General features: G+C 39.6%; 1 protein-coding gene across 1 annotated transcript in view; it reads right to left on the reverse strand.

Annotated features, from left to right (window-relative positions):
* TRPM3 (transient receptor potential cation channel subfamily M member 3) overlaps positions 1 to 23309 on the reverse strand; it is a 324961-nt gene that overhangs the window by 47301 nt on the left and 254351 nt on the right. Inside the window, exons 13-18 of the mRNA XM_026866467.1 lie at positions 9228 to 9263; positions 8946 to 9086; positions 7546 to 7575; positions 5222 to 5511; positions 4108 to 4336; positions 1400 to 1567 (exon numbers count right to left, since the gene is read on the reverse strand). Coding sequence (XP_026722268.1) covers positions 1400 to 1567; positions 4108 to 4336; positions 5222 to 5511; positions 7546 to 7575; positions 8946 to 9086; positions 9228 to 9263 — 894 coding nt within the window. The remainder of the gene's footprint in view (positions 1 to 1399; positions 1568 to 4107; positions 4337 to 5221; positions 5512 to 7545; positions 7576 to 8945; positions 9087 to 9227; positions 9264 to 23309) is intronic.

The following is a 23309-nucleotide window of genomic DNA, read 5'->3' on the forward strand; positions in this document are numbered from 1 at the left end:
GGCAGGGAACATCTAAGACTCATCTGGAAAAGCAGATCCAGTTCACACATCACTTCCTTGTAACAGGAATCAGAAGGCAAAAAGGAAACACAGTATTGTAGACAAGAAACCAGGAGCTGGGATAACTGCAGAGAGATGGAAATGACTTCCTCCCCGAATTTCTCCCCATTGCCAAGAAAAAGGCAGCTTGCAAAGTGCTTATTTGATTTGAATAGGCACTTCATAAGTGGATCAGAAGCCAGGGATAGTAAATTGCAGTTAACAGCTAATGAGTGGAGAATGGCCCATTGCTGCTATTCTGGCTTCTGGTCCTTCCCAACGGCCAGGTTCTTGCCTGCAAACGGGTCCTGTAGGTGGGTCTTGTGGGCTGCTCCTTCGGCTTGCCTGCATATTGGGTCCTGTAGGCAGGTCCTTCTGCCTGCCTGCAGACGGGGTCCTGTGGGCAGCTCCTGCTGTTTGCCTGTGGGAAACAGTCTGGGTTTTTTTTTTTTTTTTTGGTTAAATTAACCAGGATAATCTCTTTTACTTCCATGCCTCTATCCTGACCTTGAACAACTGGGGTTGCATTTTAAGCCTTTCAAAGACACCACAATCAAACCCAAACCAAAGGAAACCAAACTAAGCTAAGGCATGTCTGATAGTTCATATGGTAATTGCCCAAAAATTGTCAAACAAGTCTGAGAATGAGAGACTGTAAGTAGGTGACTTGTATAGTTTTCAGAACTTTAGCTATTGGATTCTCTTTTGTGCAAATTATTCCTCTAAGGATATACTACTAATACAGCCAAGTCCTTCCTTACACAATTCTGCAGAGCTGCAGAAGCTCTTAGTAAGGGCTAAGCTGTCTAGGTGCTTGCTAATGTCTTAATTGGATTAAAAACTGCATGTGTGTAAGTGAGTGGCAATGACTGCATATTCATGAAGAATTTTGAAAAACGCTTTCATAATTTTTCTGGCCTGTTTGCACACTTACTTGCCCCCTAATGAAGTCAACCAAAAGAAAAAAAAAATCTCTAGCTTCTATGAATCTGGGCGTTTCCACCCAAAGGAAGACTTAGTGAGACTCTTTTCTACCAGAGAGGCCTGCTCATCTATCGTGGATGAGTGCTTTAAATTCTGAAATCTCATACATTTATTTCGGACAACACAGCATCAAATTGAATCAAATTATGAGAATATTACATCACAACATGATGCTTCAGCATCACCATGCACTGTTTCAACATTGAGACACAATGATGCCAACTTGTCTGGTTTGAGTCCCACCAAGGAGACGCGAGTGTTAAGAGTGGTATCCTATCATCTGCTAAATTTAGTCATCAGACAGCCTGCAACACCCACAGAGGTGGGAATAGCAAATTGACAGCACTGAGGCTGGTTATTTATTGTCAGGACTTACGGTGAGTTCCATGTCCTCCTCTTCTTTTTCCTTCACTGGCTTCTCTGGTTCCTCTGGCTCCTTCTCTTGAAGGTGGATCTCATTGGCTTGGGACATGTAAGGCATATCATCTTTGTTCTTGAACTCCAAGCTGAGGATTGAAGGAGGAAGTAGAATTCCTAGTATTACCTAAAGCAATAATAATGATAACAATAATCATCATAATAGTAAACAGATTATAGTCATGATGGTTACTTTGTATCAAATGGAACAACTCCCTCAGGACATTTAGGAAACGAAAGATAAGCATGCATGGGAGTCTCTATGACAATTGAGTATTGTCACTTGGGTTAATATCAGAGCTCCGTAGTGAAAAAAAGCAGTAACTTCTATTAGCATTGCTGCAAATGCATCTCTTGAATATTTTAACTGCTTGCTCATCAGATGTATATTGTTACATACCAGAACATATTTACAAAACATTGCATAAGGTCAATGGCAGGTGGGACCACAGGGGTGTTCAGACCTTGCACCTATAAATTTCTGCATTTTACACAATAGACAATATCAATGTAAATGACATACAAGCAGTATTCATTTCTACAGAGAGGGTTAATAGCTCTCAAGCTCTCTGTGTCCATACTTAAAACACACAGGTAGTCAAGGCATAAGTGTGTGTGGATCTGAGGATACAAGGCAAAGCCAGCAATAACAAATGCTGATGTGTTTAACTATGTGGTGCCCTCAGATTTTGCTGCAATAACCTGGCAGCTGTGTAATGCTCACATTAATGCTAGCTCTCTATTTTCTGCCTACCCTCTCTTATGATGTGGGAGTGCACAAACCATTAAAATGACCTTGTGTGGATATATGCAATGAATAATGCTTGGGATTAAATCAGTAGTGTCCTGAAGAGGTATCATAATAATACAGAAAGAAGTGGCCTGTCTATATTCACAAGGACAATAGCTTTTCTTGGTTTTGTTGTAAACTCATGGAAAATGATTTTGTTATAAATCTTTCCATAAATGACAGTGAAACCAGATAGTTAGCTTGTCGGCATGTCAGGATGGTTTGATTGATTGTGCTCATCTTATCAACAGACAGCATGTGTGTTATTGAGACCACTGAAAGTACCACAATTAGGTGCAGTTAGAGTATATGAATGCTGTGCCCAGCCTCGGAAGAGTTGAGCACTAGGCTGCCTGCACTGCTCCTGCACTTGGCTTGTTGCAAAAGGATATGTCCAGGGAGAGGGGCTTACGGGCAGACCTGGCTTCCCAGAGAGGCTAATTTTAAGAATAAGCAGGATTAACAACTGACTCTCCGCTTTGCATTGGTGTTCTACATCCCTGGAGAGAGTCTAAAGAATTACATTCAGCATTGTTGCCATTTGCCAGTTTTGACGGGAGAAAATTGTTCATGGAAAATAATCCATGACTCATGCTTCCAAATTTATTTCTTTGCCATGCTGCCTCTTGCTCACGTAGCTTGAAGCCTGCTTTAGCTTTAAACAGGCCCTGCTAATGAGCTTCAGTGAAATAAAACACAGACTAGAAACTGAGTAAAGGATCCTTGTAAAGCCCTGATGCTACAAGAAGCGGAAAGGAAACAGAGTCTGTAACCTTCAGTTACTCATTGTGAAGGAAAGGTCTATTTTATGGCTTAAGAGATGGATGCTGCAAAGAAGAAAGCATGCAGTGGGAAAAGAGTTGCTGCCCCAATCCCCATTTACCCATGCTGAATATCTCCAAGTCAAGTAGTGAACAAAGCAGCAGTCCTGAAGGGCAATGTGCCTGTGAGTTGATTCAGAAAAATAGATAGTAAAGATGTCTCCAAATGCGAGAATGATTTCTTTCTGTATGCAGGAAAATATTTACACACAGATGCTACAGGAGGATGATGAGAATGTTATCAGGCACTTATTCTCATTCATCACTGTCACTGGATTAGACCCAGTAGGATAATGATGCATGTACTCATAAGCATTCCTGCCATTACCAAACAATTTTTCACACAGAAAAACAGCTGAGCAATTACCAGTTTTCACACACACAGTTAATGTAGGAGAGAGAAGTCCTTCACTGTCATCTGGGAGGAAGAGGCAATTCCTGGATATGTACTGACTGGTGAGTACTTTGGTGAAGGTAAGAGATTCCAGCCCATGGAATCTCAGAACTCATTTTGCTCTGTTAGCAGTTTTGCTAACTGTGGAAGTAAAGCTTAAAGAGCTTCAAAAATTGAATTACCCTCTAGATCCTCTAAGGTAGTCCCTTCAGGTCAGTCATCAGGAACACTGGCAGGGGATTGTAAGACAATTTGTATTGCTTTCTTTAGCTTGTTCTGGGGAAGGTTGTTGTATCAGCATGCACCTTTCACTAGCAGTTAATTCACTTATACATCCTTTTTCTCTATTTATCTTTAAAAACCTTGACTGACTCCTCAAGTATCTAGGCAGGGTGACATACTAACCTCCTGACTCAATTCTTATTCTGATAACTCTGATGCTGGAGGGGGCTTTGAGAAAGATGATGAAAAGCCTAAGTAACATACTTTGAACTTGGTTTGTGATATGCTCCTTGCTGAAAAACTGAACACGGGAAGAATATACTCTGCTTAATGTCACTACAAATAATCACCTGAAATATGGTTTACTGATTTGCTGTGAGTGCTGTTACCATCTATTAGAACTACTCTGACTGTTAATTTTATTTTAAAACAGTGCTGACCTTTAGGCCAGAATTTTTTCGCATTCGGAGACGACCCATCCACATGTCTGTGAGCAGCATTTGGCTGCAAGTGTGAGCAATGAAGTCCCTGTGCTTGGCTGCCACTGCGAGCTGCAGGCATGTGGCGTTGCTCCAGTTCTTCAGTTCGTAGGTCAGCAATTTCATTGCCAGTTGCTCGTCCTGCTTGTATGACTGGTCCAGCAGCTCCACTGCCAACTGGCCAAAGTCCCTGCAATAGACATTCATTCATTCATTCATTCCCATTAGCCCAAGCAGCCTGGTCCAGAAAACATCCCTCTTCAACTGATAGCCTCTGCAAGGCGGGACATCACCTTCCACCAATGCAAATTGTGATGTTGACTGTACACATGGAAACCCACATTTTCAGATGCAAGTGGCTAATGGTAGGCATATAAATAAGTGCCCTGACTTAGCAGTGATGATCACCCACACCTACCAGCTGTCTGCTCCCACCTGTCTGCCCACCTCCCTGACATTTTCTAGCTGAATTCCTCTGGTTATATGCAGCTTTGAGGATTGCTTCTGTGCTGTTTTCCCATGGCTTTGTGGTCATCTCCTGGAAAAAGGAGGGTTCAATACCCTTTTTAAAATTCTGTGTCTCAGACTTTTAACATCAGGAAAGATTATTATCGAATTTTGTATCTTGGCTTGCTCACCTAAGTATGACCTTTTGGTTAATTAACACTTCTGCCTGAATATTGTGTTCATAAGGATTTCAACAACTGATCTGTTTGGGATGAACAGTGTCTTGAAAAGGCACTTCTTGAGGCCTCATGGAGAACATGTAGACAATACAAATATTTCACTGACTTCTTGACATCTTCCTATTTCAGAAGTTATACTGCTAGCAACTCTGCTTCTCTGGCAGACAGATTCTTTAAAAGCTATTTAGACTATTTCTAAAGGGACTGCATTTTCCTTACAAGGTAGAAATGAAAGCAAGGTACAGATAAGCAAATTTCAGGCAGATTCAGCAGCCTTTCTCATCTATCTATCTATCTATCTATCTATCTATCTATCTATCTATCTATCTATCTAATCTATTTATTTATTTATTTTTACCCCAGGAAAGTATACATGAAGGAAAATTCACCTGGAATTATGGTTCAGCTCCTGTGATATGTCATCCACCATATCGTTTTCTGATGCTTCATGGGCCATGGCTTTGCAGAGTTTACAGGCCACAAGTGCTTTAGCCATAGCCTCTTCCCCATGCTGCCAAAAGAAGAGGGCCATCTTCTGACGCTTCATCAGCACAGCCCATACCATCAGCTCATGGAATGGGAAGGGGAAATGATTGATCTCAGGGTCATCCAAATCAATATCAACTTCTTCTTCTCTTTTTTTTGTTGTTTTCCTTCCTCGCCTCAAAGGGACATCATCCTGTGAGAATTGTAAAGAATTTTTTTTCACCAGCGAAGGAAGTGAATTAGTTCACACAGTACACTGAAGATGTCAAACACCTTCCCTGCAAGCCAGCCTTTTCACCTTTTTTGAACAAAATACTTAACACAGGAAAATTATGAAAAAGTATTTGTCCATGCACTGTAATTAAGAAGTCAGTAACCCCTTATCTAGACACAGGGATGAAGAGCTTTGTACTATCACTCTGAACTGTTCTTTCTCCCTAAGAACACAGAGTGCAATCACGCAATATCCAGAACCATTTTGGAAAATCCACCATTAAATCAAAACTAAGAGTCCACTCCAACATACAACATCTGTTGTAATGTATCCATCTCATTCCACATCCAGAAGCACAGAATCATGGAATCACAGAATCATAGAATGGTTTGGGCTGGAAGGGACCTTAAAGATCATCTAGTTCCACCCCCTCTGTCATGGGCAGGGACACCTTCCACTAGGTCAGGTTGCTCAAAGCCCCGTCCAACCTGGCCTTGAACACTTCCAGTGAGGAGGCATCCACAACCCTGCTGGGCAACCTGTTCCAGTGCCTCACTGCTCTCACAGTGAAGAATTTCTTCCTTATATCTAATCTAAATCTACCCTCTTTCAGTTTAAAGCCAATATCCCTTGTGCTGTCATTGCATGCCCTTGTTAAAAGTCCCTCCCCATCTTCCCTGTAGGCCCCCTTTAGGCAATGGAAGGCTGCTATAAAGTCTTCCCAGAGCCTCCTCTTCTCAGGGCTGAACAACCCCAACTCTCAGCTCATCTTCATAGAAGAGGTGCTCCAGCCCTCTAATAATGTTTGTGACCCTCCTCTGGACCTGCTCGAGCAGGTCCATGTCCTTCTTACATTGGGGCCCCCAGAGCTGGACACAGTACTCCCGGTGGGGTATCATTAGAGCAGAGTAGAGGAAGAGAATCACCTTCCTCAACCTGCTGGCCACACTTCTCTTGATGCAGCCCAGGATATAGTTGGATTTCTGGGCTACAAGCACACATTGCCAGGTCACACTGAGCTTCTCATCAACCACCACTTCCAAGTCCTTCTCCTCAGGGCTGCTCTTAAGTAATTTCCTCTCCCAGCTTCTACCAGTGCTTGGTATTGCCTTGACACTGTGCAGGACCTTGCACTTGGCCTTGTTGAACTTCATGAGGTCTGCATGGGCCCATCTCTCAGGCCTGTCAGGGCCCCTCTGGATGGCACATCCCTTCCCTCCCGCCTGTCAACTGCACCACACAGCTTGGTGTCATCAGCAAACTTGCTGAGGGTGCACTCAATCCCACTGTCCATGTCACCAGGGGATGTTCTGGTCTGCTGAACTGTTTCCCCGCTTATTCTTGTGTTTTCTCCCTTTATCTTCTCACAAGAGTAGGAATCGCCTTCCTTCACTCCCATTTCTGCCTTTGTATCTGATGTTTACCCCTCCTTTCTCCAGCTCTTTGTTGGTTCTAATAATTTCTTAACATTTTTACCCTACTGCTTTTATCAGATGAGATGACTTATTCTGTGTTACTTCTGTGGACAGCAAAAGGAAAGTTGTTGCATAAAATAAAGAAGAAAATACTACTATCTACCTGAAGCATTGCGGTAGCCAAAATTGTCAACAAACCTGATAGAAATTTGGCCCATATAAAGATTTCTGCATCATTCTCTGCAACTGCTTCATTTCTTTGAACACATTTTGAAGTTATATAGTTACCTGACTGAAATTCTCCTTAGCCTTGAGAAGGCCTTATTCTGTTAAATCTTCATGAAAGGAAAATGGTGCACAGAGGGGGCAGAGTCTTTTTCTGTTGTCTATTGTTACAGTTTTATTAATAAATGTTTCTTAATCTAAGAAGTAAAGAAGTTATTTGGATGACAAATATAATTTGTGTGGCATATTTCTCATGCAAAACTTAAAAACAACTATTGGTTCCTTCATTACAGTGAATTTAAACATTATCTTGATATAGCATATATTTGTCAAAGAAGGAAAAGACATTAAGATTTATCACAAGGTTGCCTACCTCCATTCCCAACAGTTTCAGGGCTTTTGGCTGCACAAAAAAGTTAGAAAAATGTTATTTCTCCCAGAAGGGTGATGAAAAATTACAACTGTAAATGTATACATACATATATGCATGTGTAACGTGTTGTATTACATATATAGAGTATACAATAGACAATATATACTACAGATTGCATCTAAGTAATGCAATACAATGTAATATAATATACATATATAAATAAACCAAATAATTACATTATATATTTAATTCAACCTTGAGTTTAACCATATTTCACCAAAACACACAACAGAAAACATATATCTGTATTCTGGTACAAATTACAGCTAGTTTGGGACTGTTCTAATGGAGAAGAGATAGGAATTACTGCTAAGGCATGAATGGATTTCTCTGGAGTACATCAGTTCTTTTGCCATTCCCCTAGCATAATTATTGATGCTGTGGAGCTGCTCTGTATGTTCATTCAGTATCTTTCAAATTGCTACTCAAATGCTTTTCTTGATGGAGTGACTAAGTGGAGGAAGTCTCTCCCAGAATCTACCATTACTACTTTTCCTCTCAAAAGTGAAAAATGAAAGTGTGGGGAAACAAACAAACACATTTCAGTTGTTTGGTTGTAACCATTTCACAGAGCTGTTGCTCTTTATAGCCACTTAGAACAATATCCAATGGTGTGTATTGCTAAAATCTGAACTGAGACAGGAAATGAAAATGTGAAGTAGTCAAAGAATGAACTACAAATCTTACTGGGAACAGTTGAGCAGATTTTTCTTCATGCTAGATTGGGTCAGTGGCATTCTGGATGACAATAAATATCTTTTATGTTTTAGAAGGGTAGTAAACTTGGATTCACAGTATTGTAATCCGTGAAACACGAAAACCACAAAAATACTGAATGGTGTTTTTGACATGAGCCCACAGACTCTGCTGGAGACATGTCCAGCCAATAAAGCCAATTTTGAGTTATGGGTTTCTTTGCCCTGATATCTTCAGGTCACAATCAAGAAGATAAGCCATGAGATAAGAAATGTGTCCACCAAAATACAAGTTTTTTACAAGTCTAACTTGGGTGCCCTATGGTTTTACTGGTACAGGTCAAAATACTTGTCTTTCAAAAGCTGTGGGAACTCATAATTACAGATTTTAGAGCCAGAGTAGACTGGTTTACATCCTGATTTCACTAGGGCAGCAGAAATCCATTATTTTTTCATTAAATTAATAAAAAAATGTAGTTTGTTCCAGTGGCTGGCCTGTGGTGCTAAGTACATAGCAGAAATGAATCTGTAGCCTGAATGGCGTGGGCATGTGGATCCCCCCAGCCTGGAAATATCTAAGAAGCTATGGTAATCTCTGCCAGTGCAGGATGCAGTCATATAGATGGCAAACAACTTGCTCCTTACCCTCTTGGGCCCAAACAAATTGTGGTACAGTGTTCTGAACCGTTTTCGGGTGTAATTGCAGCGATATGCTCCTCCCATCAGGTACTCTATCACCAAACCAATATCAATCAGACTTATCCGATAATCAGGAGGTAAGTTTCCCTGCAATGAAAATAAGAAGAATGGCGTGAGAGGGAGAAATGCTTATTACTAGTGCTGTTAAATATGTTTTATAATGTTAGAATAAACCAAATTAAATAGTTAAAATCAGGAAAGTATTATTATGCTGGTTAATTAAATCACCTTAAAATAGATCCAACCGAAACCTGGATATTCTCGCTTGGAAAGAAGATATAAATTAAATAAGAAGGTGAAGAACTTGTTGGAAGTAATAGAAGATAATGCCAGTATACAGTGCTCATATTCTTCAGCTGGGGAAACAAGGAACATGACTGCAGAACAAAAAGCATGAGGATCAGCACACTTGAAAGGTCAGGCACAGTTGCTGGACTCTAGTCCTGCAAGATAGCACCTCTTCTGCACTATCTCTCCCCCACAACTCTTGTCCTGGCATCTCCTGTCTCTGCTGGCACCAGCTTGCACTGCCTCATCTGCACTGCCAAGGAACAGTGAAGCGACATCATGTGGTATCATTTGTTCATATGGGACCAGCTCCTGCATGTGATTTTCCCATCCTGCAGTGTTTCCTTCCCATATTCAAGGAAAGGAAGGGCAGGGGGCCAAGAGTTATTTACTCTACAGGGCTTACACAGCGCATGACATTATTATCGCTAGTTGTTAGAAACAAGAAGAGTCTGTTAGCATTTGTTCTTGGGGTTATGTACAAATAAACACATATCTTTGCTTAAATTCCACACCTAGTATGGGGAATGCATCTGTATGTATGAAAGTTAAGTATGAAATTTGCAATAACAAAATATATGTGGCTAATTCTTCGGGGTTTTGTTCAAGAAGTAAACTACAGGCCTAGCAATTTTTCTAGATGTTCCCTCCTTGAAATCCCAACATATTTTACTGAAAGTCCCTCTAAGCACAGTAACCTTGCTACCTAATTTCTAGCAGTGCTAGGGAGATTGTCTCCCAAGGGAGAACTGTGCTTGTGGCAAAAGTCATTAGCAGGATCCTGGAAAAGACGTCTACATACTTGCTCTTCCATTTCCTTTCCTTTCTTACCCTTTGTTAAACATGACATATATATATATATACAATGTCTTCAGTGAACATCTTTTATTTTGAAGGGAAAAAGACTGATGAATATGTCCACATTTTACTGCCCTCACTTTGTGAATCCCCTTGCACATATTTTCCTTATCTTCACTGTCAAGCCTGAAAATGGCAACACTAAGGTTATGAGTTCTCCATGCTTAGGGCTTGCAAAGGTATGAAGAAAGATCTCAGTAACAGATTGACTGTTACTGCATAGGAGTCTGAGTCTGCCTTTGAGTTACCTGGGCATTTCTGTTCTCCATCAGTAGTAAGCCTGATGCATCACCTAGCAGGCCAGAACAATTTCAGGGTGGGCTGGTTCCACAGATGTGCTCTTGGGGGTCTCTGGTAATGGAAGAACAAAACCCCAGCATGGGCACATCTGCTCTTTGTTTCACAAGGAAAATTCCAATCCTTTTACAGGAGGAAAGGGTCAATAGGAAGGGAATGCCCCCAAATTAAAGTTTGCCTCCTTCTCTAAATCACTGTCTCCAAATTGTTCAGATGACAGTTTATGGTTCAGTGAGCAGTTCCTTCCAGAAAAGAAGGCATGATTCATCAGGTTGTGAATATGTCACCCAGATGTAGAGATCTCGTTAAGAACCCTGTAGATCTACAGAACCCTCTCTGTCCTGAATGTCATTGTGCAAGGTATGTGACTACAAATTAAAGGTGGAAAGAGAGGTAAAATATCCTTCTGTGAACTGTGATTGGTAGCCTTGGAAAAAAATTACTCTAGCAAAAAATTAGCTTGTATAGTCAACATTGCAGAAGGACCAGGAGATTGTAATTGTTAGCTTCAAACTTTTTCAGTGCACTGTAATCAAATAATCACATTTTCTATAATGATATACAGCACAGATTACAGTTAGCCTGTAGCTCTTTTTATGTAGTCATCAAATGAAGATTAGTAATTTGCACACAGAAATTTTATGACTGCCATGTCTTCCTGGAAATATTGGCATGTCCACAGATATCTGCCTGGCTTCTCTGCAATGTGCTTATTACATTCAGAGCAGAGAAACAATAATGGAGAGCAAAAGGCAACTGGTTCTGCAGAAAAGACAAAATGTATGCAAAGATCCTCCCTCCTTGTCTACTTCAGCCAGAAGGAGTGATGCTTATTTCCCTCCCTGCTCACCATGGTACAAACAACCCTCTGAAAAGCTGAGTAAGAAGAGAGGGAGGTAGTGCTGTGATGTAACATGGCTAGCAATGGGCTGGCATTCAAAGGGACAGAAGATCAAGCAAATTTAATGGCAAAAATTGAGTTGCCAACTATTTTTCAGTAATGTCCCTTAGCATATATTTTTGCATGCTTCCTACTCTTTGCTAATCTGATGGGCAGGGGAATCACTATGATTTGCAGGAATGCATACTCGCTTAGTTTATTTGAACCCAATCATTTTTATTCTGAACTGAAAAACGATATAAATCTAAAAATTAAATCATGCTAGGTTGTTTGTTTGTTGTTTGTTTGTTTTTCTTCCAAAATGTTCTCTCTCCAGAATGCTTAAGGCAATGACAGTTTTACTAGAACAAGGATGAAGGCACTGACAGAAGTGGGAGTTGTAGCTCCAAGACAGAGTTATAGTTGTTCAACAGACTCCTGCTGCCTTAATGTAAGACACTAAAATTGAATGCTTTGATATTATTAAGTGGCAAAAAACCCTTGAGCAATTAAGAAAGCACAACAGGCATCAGGGTGCTGCAGGTGTTAAAAAGCATGAGTTTCTTGATACAATTTTTCTGATCTAGAGATGTGATAAATGGATTTTGATAAAAAAATTTTTAATATAGTAACTTTATTAAAAGATGCATCTAAACGTCCCAGATAATATTGAAACACTTTACTAAAGAAAACTCACAAATTCACAGCAGAAATACACATTTTATAGACATACACATCTGTATAGCTCCATGTTAACACACAATTACCTTTCTGAAGTGAGCAGCCCTAGTAAAGCCAATTGGATCATCCTTGTGAGAGGAGTTATGCCTGTGCCAAAACATTTGCTGTATCAGCAGATACCCTGACCTACCCTGGCAGCAGTGAGTCTGCTTGTAAATGAAGCACAGTGGTGCAAATGGGCCAGAACCCCTCTGAGAACAGCAAAAATTTGGATAGGTTAGTTCTACTACAGCCAAGGTGGTCAGGAATGACAGAGAAGAAGGTTTGATTTTCAGTTATGATAGGTATCCTGGTTAACAGTCAACTAATCTTTTAATGATGGAACGAGCTCTTCAATGCTAATGCATTATTCTTTTGAATATTTTTCAACTTTAAACTGTAGATAATCAGTTATAGTATTTTTTCACTTCAGGTGCATTTTATATACAGAAGGTAGCAAGCCTCTGATTTTGTATGCTGAGGAAAAAAGAATATTTTCAAAATTCTGTATATTGCTTGTTAGTTCTTTGGAAATGTAGACATATAGTGGCAGTCCAAAATAAAAAACTTTGAAAATTTTTATCACCCCAGAGTGGGAGTAAGATATATTGATTATATACAACTTTTGGCTTAAAGAAAAAAATCAATCTGTTAATTTCTACTCATCTTTATTAGCTAGTTGAATCAGGGAGGGATTTTTTAAAAGCAACCTCTAGAGGGCAACCTCCACTTACAGACAGGATGTCAAGTGGTCACTGTTTCTCCCTGCTTAGTCTATATGCATCGGCTCGTAACGTCTAAGGAAGGAAGTCAACTCCGTTAAATTCTGTATCCTTGACAGGAGGTGTCAAAAAGGCCACGATGTAAACGATGCAGACTTATGCAGTTACGATTTGTCCCCGTATGTTGTTATGGAATTGAAAAGACTGAAAAGATGAGCGCAGTTATCGCTAAAGCAGAGTAATTAAGAAGTACTTTGACTTTTTAATATCCGCAGAATTTAAGTGCGCTCTGATTATTGTAAATTCTTTAAGACTGTGTCTCCAGGCCTTTACAATATGCTGCCCAGGCTAACAGTTTCCAGAGTGATATTTGGAAATTCAAAGAGAAAATAAATCATTGTCTTACAGGTTTGAGTGAGCACCTGTGTGACTAAGCTGCCACAAACAGGATGCAGTAATGTGACCTCTGTTGTTCAGGTTCTTTGCTATATTAAGGAGGCAGGGTGGTCTTTCAAACAAAAAAAACACCTCCGAGCAATTTATAGAGATATGTAATATGATAGTATCAAATTAAATAATGCTTCTATGATATGTAAGCATCCATTTTCTATTTGAGAACTGACAATGATGGATGAAGATTTAAATAACTTTTTATAGCATAACACCCCTTTAAATAGTGCAGGTTTTAAAACTAGGATGTATGCATAAAAAGTACAGAGTATGCATATCCTTTAAGTGTTGTCTCAAGGTGACATATTATATTTTTTGTATTTATATTTTGTGATACTGTAATTAAATCTGAGAGGTTAGGTATCTGGTATCAAAATATATATAAACTCAGAAAACCATGCATCAGCAGTGTGATCTGTTTTTCATTCACAGTGGGCCACTTAACTGTCAAATAGTGATGTCCATTAAGAAGTTATTTCTAAGGATGTGTTTTCATTTAAACTGTTGTCAGATCTGCTTGCTGATTTGCAGCTTGGTTGACTGGTAAGGGATCTGCTGAGACGGCAGGGCTGTGGCAGGCTGTCACTTTTCACCAAGTGAACCACAGTTGTTCCTTATCACTGACTAAATGAGAAATACAGCCCAAGAGATTCAGTTTTCTGATGAAGGTGCTAGAGGGCTGCACTAGACTGTTTCTAAAGCCCTTAACTATATTCTAATATGTTGACTTCATGTAGTGGAAGTTACTGGAGACTTTAGCTATGGACAGAGGACAGAAAGATGAATTTATGAAAAAATTACCACCACCTAACATTTAGCAATCACTGTGGAACAAATAAAGTCATTAAATACAGTGTAAATTTATTTAATACCAATGTCTATCCATATATACCTATGAGTACTGATCATCTTTGCATATTCTGATGCTTTTTTTTTCCAAGAGCTCCTTTAAAAATACAGCTTTTGTTAGGGACTCAGAAAAAGATATTATTGAGTCACTTACATATAAATTGCTATGCCTTCAAAGGAAGACTTTGAAAATGATGCTGGGGAGAGGAGTTTGAAAAAGAATATATTTTAAAGAAGACAGATGAAGTTTGCCTCGAACTCTTATAGACACATAAGTAACTGCATATTTAGTAAAATAATATTCTGGTATCTTGGACTTCAAGAGAAGTAGCCATTCTAAATGCATTCTAGCTTTAGTCTGCTCCATAAAAGGGGATCTGTGCATAAAAATGTTTCAGTTTCCTATATAGTCATTTCACACTTTTTGATGGCCACTTAATTACTAAATATAATTGAACAATGATGATGCCATGTAACACACTAATTAAAGAAATGTTCCTAAACATAACTACTGATTATTCTGTAGCATTATTTAACAGAAAGATGATACATGCAGCATTGCAACTCCCACCCTGTAGTTGCCTTTGGTTCTGCTCAGCTGTCAGTGACAAAAGAAACCACTAAAATCTGTGCTCTTACAAAAAAATCTCCTTTTTTCCATCCTCTGTCCAGTCCTATATACAGAAATCTCCTTTCTCAAGTATGCTACCCTTGAGGTCCAATTTATGTAATGTGCAAGGTTGTAATCTGTGCATGCTTTGGGAGAATACTCAAGCTGATGAGGTCAGTTGCAGACTCAATCTCCTTACTTGATCCATATAGTTAGAGGATAAGGGATTTTCATTCACTGGCTGCTGCTGTAACACTTTTAATCCTGAACACACTGCTAAAGGTATTTGGTATTTCCTCCCTGTCACTATACTTTTCTGTGTTTCTGTCCTGCCTTCCTAACGGTTCTTTATAATTCAAGATGTTTGGAATTAACTTTATAAGGGGGGAGGGGAAGTCATACCACTTTTTTTGGTATATTTCTGCTGAGGGAGATGTCTACAACATACCACACCACACATAAGGAGGAACTGTTTCAATAAACTAGGATCTACCACAAGGATAAGGGTATTTTAGGTTTGGAAGTAAACTAAAACCATGGAAATTAGCTTTGACAATAGCTGCAGGTATGGAAAAATACAGACAACAGCATAAATCCACACAGTATGTAAGAGCGTACAATTATGCTAGCAGAAGCACTATTACCCAAGCATCTAAAACCACAGAGAAAGCAAGGCAAGTAACTTGCTAATTGTGCTCTTTATGAAAAAAGATCATATTCAGTACATACAAACAGGACATTCTGTAATGGCAGGGGAAGGAGTAGGCTCTGACTGACAGCTCGTGCAAAACAGAGATTGTATCTAGCTACAAAAAGCAATCATAGCATTATCTCCCAACATACCGTCTATAGGACTCTTACCTTTTTGACATCCCTGACAAGATGATAGAGAGTGTTGGACGGTCCATGTCTCTGCAAAGGACAAATAAATAAGAATAAAATAGTTTTGCATTATCAAAAGACCTGCAAGATGTAAATGCTGAAATGGCTTTCTCACATTAGTAGTTTAAAATCTGGCAACTGAGAGCACTTCAACTGTACAGTGTTATCAGTTAAAAACAAAGAAAATCAACTACAAGAACTTAATTTCATCTGACTTCTCTTTTGTACAAAACCCTCCAGTAAGAAAACCAGAAGAGCTGCCATACTGGATGAAAACTAAGGTCCTGTATACCAGATTAGGCTCCTGTCTTAGGCAAAGCAGGAAAGCAGCACAACATGCACAGCCTCTGGGAGAGAGTGGAAAGGAAAACAGCTGCTTAAGTGTCACCCTTCCTGCAGGAACTCCATTTCCACCACTGGTGACTCAGAGAGGCCCTGAGCTCCACATTGCATCATCTAGGCTGTCTCACCTGAATGCCACTAACAGCATGCATAGTCTGTGAATTTGTCCAATCTTCTTTTGACTCCACCTGACAAGCAAAACATCCTGCAGCAGACTCCCACAATTTCAATTAAATATTATGTTGAAAAGTAATTTATTTTCTGTTGTGCTTTTTCACACTGTTGATATTTTAAAGAGACTTTTATGGGTCTCCTTGGTTGTAACTAATGATAGATGAGACCACTGCAGATGTGCAGAGTCAGTGTTTCCATATATACATTGCTTTGCACTTGCCAACACTTAATTTTATGTAACCCCATCACTGACCATGGTGAGACTTTCCGTGATTCTTCATATGCTGCTTCAGATTTGCCTACCCCGAGTGATGCTAAGTTACCTGTAAACATTGTCCCTTCAGTAGTTACTATTTTTCAGATCATCTCTAATCAGGCTGAACAGCAGTGGTCCCAGGACAGGGACCACTGGTCATGATGTCCTTTCGTGGTGCAAACAGACCATATATTCCTACTCTCTGTTTTCCATCCTTCAAGTAGTTTTTAAACCAGAAGTGCCCCTTCATGACAGCTAAATTTCTTTAATAAATTCAGAGGTTTTCAAATATTGTCAATCAGGTTTTGCAAAAGCAGGTGGACCAAGTGCAACATCCTTATTCTCCTGCATGTTGACTTCAGAAATGGTAATAGATTTCTAAGGTTTAATAATTTCCTACTGAACCTGGGTAAACTCTTTCCTGACATAAAATTGATCCCCTTGTCTATTAATTCTATGCTTTACTGCATTTTTACAAATTTGCCATGGCAGAAGTCAGATTCACTGGTTTGTAGTTTTCCAGCTCACTCTCAGGGCTCATGTTGAAATACGGCATTTTTAAAATGTCCTTGTAATTTTTTTTTTTTTTTTGTGCTAAGGCTATTATGGCTGCATTAGGTCATATATCATAACTGGTAGTTTAGGTATTTTACAATCTGGCTCTTTTGGAACTCTTGCATGAATATTTTATGGTGATTTCTATAGCTCCCAATAAATTTGTCCCAAAAGACCTTCTTTTAATTGCAGAACTGAAGACTTTCCTCAGACTAAGTCCCTGTAAAAATTTGCTTTGGTACAAGAACTAAAATGTCTATCTCTGTAACAACAAAGCTCATTCTGTTCTTAATACACAGATGCTAGTTGATAGACATAGCTTAAGCTGATCAAAGATCATATGGGAATCTGTCTCAAGGGTGGCACAGATACCTGTTCCTCTGTATTTTGCACAAATTTAATGAATACTTTTCATGTTTGAAAGACTGACTTCTGGTCACCATCAGTGTGAAAAATCTCTGGATAACATCCCAGGTTGGCAACTTATGATGGCAGGGCTTTGAAAAGCACTGTCAGAAAAAAACTTTTTGAAAAGGGTTATGCGTTATATCACAACCTCTCTCCAACAGACAGAACTGGCAATCCTAAAATAGACAATGCTTTAAGACTTTTTTCCATACCACTTAAGCAATTTGAACTTACTGATTTCTTTTGGTAAGCAATAATGATGCGAATGCTAAAATGTGTTTTGCAGTTGAGAGCTCAGAAGCAATTTGAACCTGTGCAGTTCAAATTTAGGTTCAAATTTTAAGGGCAAAGATAAGAAAACTTGCAAACAGGCTTTTAAAAGTCAAAACTAAAATTTTTGGAATATTCAATGAGGACATGGGGAAGTCCTTCACTGTAAACAGACCTCCAGAAATCATCAGATTTCACCTTCAAATTCAATATATTATCTCAAGAACTTTGCTTCTACTTGTTTTCTAGTGGCTGAGCTTCATTAACAGTTGCAGGATTTTTCTGAAACGGTAAGGGCTCATACTGTCAGGAATCATATATCACCCTCCTACAGGTCCTAACTTGCCAGTTATTGTCTTCCAGACAGTGCCATCTGTCTAAATCTCAGGTCTATCATATTGAAATTACAATGACCAGAAATCAGCTGGTACTGTGTGAGGCTTAATCCATGTTTTGCAAAATCCATACAGCAGATTAGGTGAGCAAGACACAGTGTGTTCCATTATATGAGAGACAAAACTAAAAGACAATGTGCACTTCTAACATGGGCAATTTCTGCAGGTGTTGGCTACTTTGTGCATCATCATGTCATTATAATATGAGTGGGAGGTAGAACAATGAATATAGAGATAGAAAAGTTGCCTTAGGTTGGTCCTACCGTATTGTACAATTCCTCTAGCCGGGAGATGGTGAGAAAACGATGCATGCTTACTCCATTTTCTATGAGTAATTTCACAAAATCCACTCTGTCCAACACCAGTGCATCCAGCATTGCTTGCTCAAGGGAGCCCACCTGCAAAGCAAGTGATTAATTCAGGCTGTTTCTGGGCATTGCAGCCTTTAACTGGCTGGTCTGGTCACCCTGGCACAAGCAGGGAATCCTGACAGAATTCTGAGGGTTGCTCTGCTAAGCTTAACAAGGGATAATCACAGTTTTAGTCTATATCAGTTTCTCTGATTCATGGCAACATTTCAAAAATGAGTATCAGAATGTTAAGATTAACATACTCCTGGAAATCCAGATTAAGACCATGGAAATGGAACCTGGTGATCATACCTCCAGTATTAACCATCTCATTAATATCTTTATTTCTCACTTTCCTGACAAATATTTTATTTATATTTGGTACATTTATATTTAATATGAATGTATATAGATTTAATGGATAAATATATTTTAATATTTTATATTAATTTATATTGGCTATATGAAGCTAAATCCAGTGGGCGGGCGGTCATGTGGTATTCCTCAGGGCTCAGTGTTGGGACCATTTCTGTTCAACATCTTTATTGATAAGGACACAGAGTGTGTCATCAGTGAGTTCGCAGATGACACCAAGGTAAGTGGGAGTGTGGATCTGCATGACGATAGGGAGGCTTTACAGAGAGACTTGGATAGATTGGATCAGTGGGCCAACGTTAACGGGATGAGCTTCAACAAGGCCAAGTGCCAGGTCCTGCACTTGGGCCACAACAACCCCCTGCATGGCTACAAGCTGGGAGAGGTGTGGCTGGAGCTTTCTGGGAGAGAAGGATCTGGGGGTTCTCATTGACAAGCAGCTGAACATGAGCCAGCAGTGTGCCCGGGTGGCCAAGAAAGCCAATGGCATCCTGACTTGTGTCAGAAATGGTGTGACCAGCAGAAGTAGGGAGGTGACAGTCCCCCTGTGCTCTGCACTAGTGAGGCCACACCTGGAGTGTTGTGTCCAGTTTTGGGCACCTCAATACAAGAGAGATATCGAGGTGCTGGAGCGAGTGCAGAGGAGGGCAACGAAGCTGGTGAAGGGCCTGGAGAACAAATCCTGTGAGGAGCGACTGAAGGAGCTGGGACAGAAAGAGTGGTCAGAGAGTGGAATAGGCTGCCCAGGAAGGTGGTGGAGTCACCATCCCTGGATGTGTTTAAGGGTCATTTAGATGGGATGCTGGGGGATATGGTGTAGGGGAGAACTTTGTAGGGTAGGGCTGATGGTCAGACTCAGTGATCCCAAGGATCTTTTCCAACCTGAATGGTTCTGTGATTCTCTGATATTTGTTATGTGCACACACATTCACTTTAATTCTGCCTTTACTAGCTTTTTCCTCTGTTCATGGGGTGGAAACTCAGGGAAACTTTGACACCCAAGAGCAGAAATAGTTTCACAATTGGCATTTCTTTGAAGAGCCAAATACAAGAGGTCATCTTATGCAAAACCTTTTCTATCTCTTTCTGGTTGAGGAGAGTAAGAAGTATGAGAAATTATCTCATAATTTCAGCTTTTAGCTTGCAAAACGATTGCAGCTTGCAGCATTTATGCAAATTTTTTTCTATGATGTGGTGATGGAGTGGTAAAATACAGAATTTTAGTACAGTTAAAATCCCTCCCATGTTTTGATGCATACTTGTGCCCAATATTGAACACAAGGTAAGTAGTCCTCTTGACTCCATAACTGAAAAGGGAAGGGACAGTAACTTAAGGGGCAGCAAGCTCCAGAAATTACATTTAAAGCAAGGGTATGAAAGTAGATGCTTTTCCTTTTGTTATAATTTTTCCATGGGGATTTGTAAATGCTTATTTAATGGTAGCATATAAAATTCTCATGACAGTGATAAAACAAGTGTCACAGTAATGAATATTGTGATCCAATTAAACTTTCTGAATGAAGTCATGGTGGGTTTTAAGGAGCTACAGGAAGAGACAGAGGGTTTTTTTGTTTTCTTTTTTTTTTTTTTTTTTAAATTTTTTTCCTGGGTGATTTCTACCACTGTAAAAACTACAGCACAAGCTGGGAGTTGATTACTCCTCCTCTGCACCACACAGCATCCACTAACCCCTCTACTTACAGCCCTCCCACTCCTGCAGAGAATCTCTGCCCACGGTGCCCCCCAGGGGAACAGTGTTGGCCAGGGAGCTGGTCTCCACAGGTGGCAGCTGAAGCCTAGGATGAGGTGGACATGAAGCAGGCAGACTGATGCAGAGTACCATGGGCATGAAATTAACACCAGCTCAGGTTTGGAGCCAAGCACTTCTGTGGTAACATTGCTGATCATCTCTGTGGTCCACTTGATGATGTCCAGCAACATATTTTTGACGTCCTATCATGATCAAATTTTGTACTTGTATATAAAACCCTATTGCTTGAAGAGCAAAAAAGTTTTGCCTTTCCTTTAATTTATAGCCTAACATTGTAACATGGCTGTAAACAGATAACTTGGTTTTTCTCAGCTTTCGGAATCATTGCTTGATAGTATAAATGTGTTGCTTCCCGCTTCTTTAAGGGTGTGGTCTCTCAGTGTTAAGGCATCGCTAGATGTCACCATTTCCTTAAAGAAGAGAGCATGTAACACTGTAACCGTGCCCTTCTTCAGTAGCTGTGAACTGAAACTTCGTGTTTGTCTCGGAGCATGACTTTTAATATTTTAATCTGTGTTAAAACCATTGCTGCCAATTGAATGGATTTAATGTTGTGTAGGGTTGAAAATGTTTTCAGTAGAAGATGCTGTATATATACTGTACCGGCCACTGTTGCCCATAAATAAAGATCTGACTGCGGGCGATGTCTACTCTGTTCCAGGCTAAGGCCAGGCTCAGCTGGTCGGGAGCAGATGCATTAGCTCCTGTGTATACAGACAGGGGTGCAGGGAGAAGAGGAGGAGAAAAAAGAAACAAGACATACTTTAGACTCAGTCAACAGGCCACCACGGTAATTCCTCTTTGTCAGAAGCCTCACAGATCTCCATGCAATTTCTGCAGCTGATCTCATATTAAAGCAAAACCAAACCTTCCACTGTCCCTGTAATAAAATACTGGTTCTCAAATGTGAATCTATGGTTAGCAGATTGTCTCATAAAAGTATTTACTCACATCACTCCTGAAAAATACGTAGGTGCACATGATATTGGCAGATGCAACTTGGAGTAAAATGATTTCCCTCTTCTCAGATAGGAAGTAAGAGCAGAAGCCAGGAGGGATACTGGTCCACCTTCACACACATGTATGCACACGAGTGCACACATATATACACACATGTGCATCTACTAATTACAAACAGGTTCAGCTCATGCAGACCCCAATTTCAGTGGCTGCATATTTGATGAACATCTTTTAAGCATTCCCACGTGATAAGGTGGGGATCATGTACAAGCATAGGAATTTCTCCTCTCTCTACTTGTACTGAGGGATCTTGGTGGGACAGATTTCCCTTCACACAAGCAATATTAATGTAAGAAAGCATAGTATAAAGCTGGTGTCAAGGTATAATATATCCAAATTAAGTAAGAAACTATGAAGATGATAAGATGGGTTAGGAGCTGCTTGTTTTTTTGGAGGGAGAGTACGTTTTTCCCTGTAGTTTTAATGGACACTGTGGGACATTCCTGCCCTGCTGTGCTTTTTTAGTATTTCACTAAGGATTTCATGGTTATTAGCTGATTTGCAATAATAAGTCTGCGCTTCAGTGTCACAGTAAGAATTGGCCTGAACGAACTGATCAACCAAATAAATAAAGGGCCCTTTGACTTTTAACTACAAAGCTGCTTGCAGTGATCAGGTGATTGTATAAAGGCTAATTTTGTAAAGGCCTGATACCTCCACTGTTTTGTTGTCTTTATTAATTCTTATACTGGTATCACGGAGTGAGGACAGACAACAGCTTTTCATTACTTCAAAGCATTTCTGTCCCCATTTCAGTACTATTCAAAATTATATACTGTTCCAACTGAACTTAAAGCAACTGTGTAAACTTCAAATTTGCTCTACCCAACCTCTGGTGGTCCATTCCAACCTGAATTATTCTAGAAGTCTATAATATACTACATCTGCGTGTATTTGAAAATTACGGACAAAAAAAACACGGACAAAGCATATAGCCTCCAAAGTTCTATCAGCTTCTAGGAGAGTATTTCAGAGCAGAGCACCCCCAATACTGCATATACCTCCAACGATCATGTAAGAAATTAGTTATTTTACTCAAAAATAAACACCATTAAATGTATATACTTTGTAAATGTGCCACATAAATGCATTAGGAACAGAATAACACCTTAGAAGTTAAGGTCCTCCTGTGGCCCTTCAATTTCAAATGGAGCCTCTCTGAATTCCAAATTATGAACTCAATGAGATCTTAATAACGCCTACAGCCCTATATGTAGACAGTCTTTTAGACAGGAATGGGCTTTGCTACAAGAACATTAACTATGAAAAAAAACTTCCCTGCTCTTTTGTGTCCTTTACTTGAATCTCTGCCTATCCAATTTGTGTCTCTGAAAACAGAGAGAATAAGAAAAATAGATACTAAAGCTATAATAATTTATTTAGCAGTGTTAACTTATGTGCCAATTTATACACTATCACCATGATTTTCTAGATTAGAATATCAATGAATAAGTTTGACATATTGGACATATATAAAGACAAATGAAAAAGCACTCCTTTTCAAGTCAGCTTTTAAGCTCATGTTTTAATGCATTTATAAGAAAAGGAAGTTCGTATCTCTCAAAATCACCTCCTCAGTTCTGAGAGTTTAAATCCATTCTTTATGCTAAATAAACATAATTTCTATTTTTTTTGGAACTGTATAATAAATAAATTTATTTTAAGGAATGAAAATTATTGGTTCATGTCAAAGCAAAATGCAGCATGCATTCCTCAAAGCAAACATGGAATGTTGCTGTCTCAAGTTTTTGATATATTTTTATGTATCTATCTAGCTAGATCAATGGCATGCCTTCATAAGCCCAGTGATTCGGTATTTACTGGAGCTTGCTCTCTCT

Source organism: Athene cunicularia, assembly GCF_003259725.1.
Source record: "Athene cunicularia isolate RWA chromosome Z unlocalized genomic scaffold, athCun1 chrZ_part2, whole genome shotgun sequence".
NCBI lineage: Eukaryota > Metazoa > Chordata > Aves > Strigiformes > Strigidae > Athene > Athene cunicularia.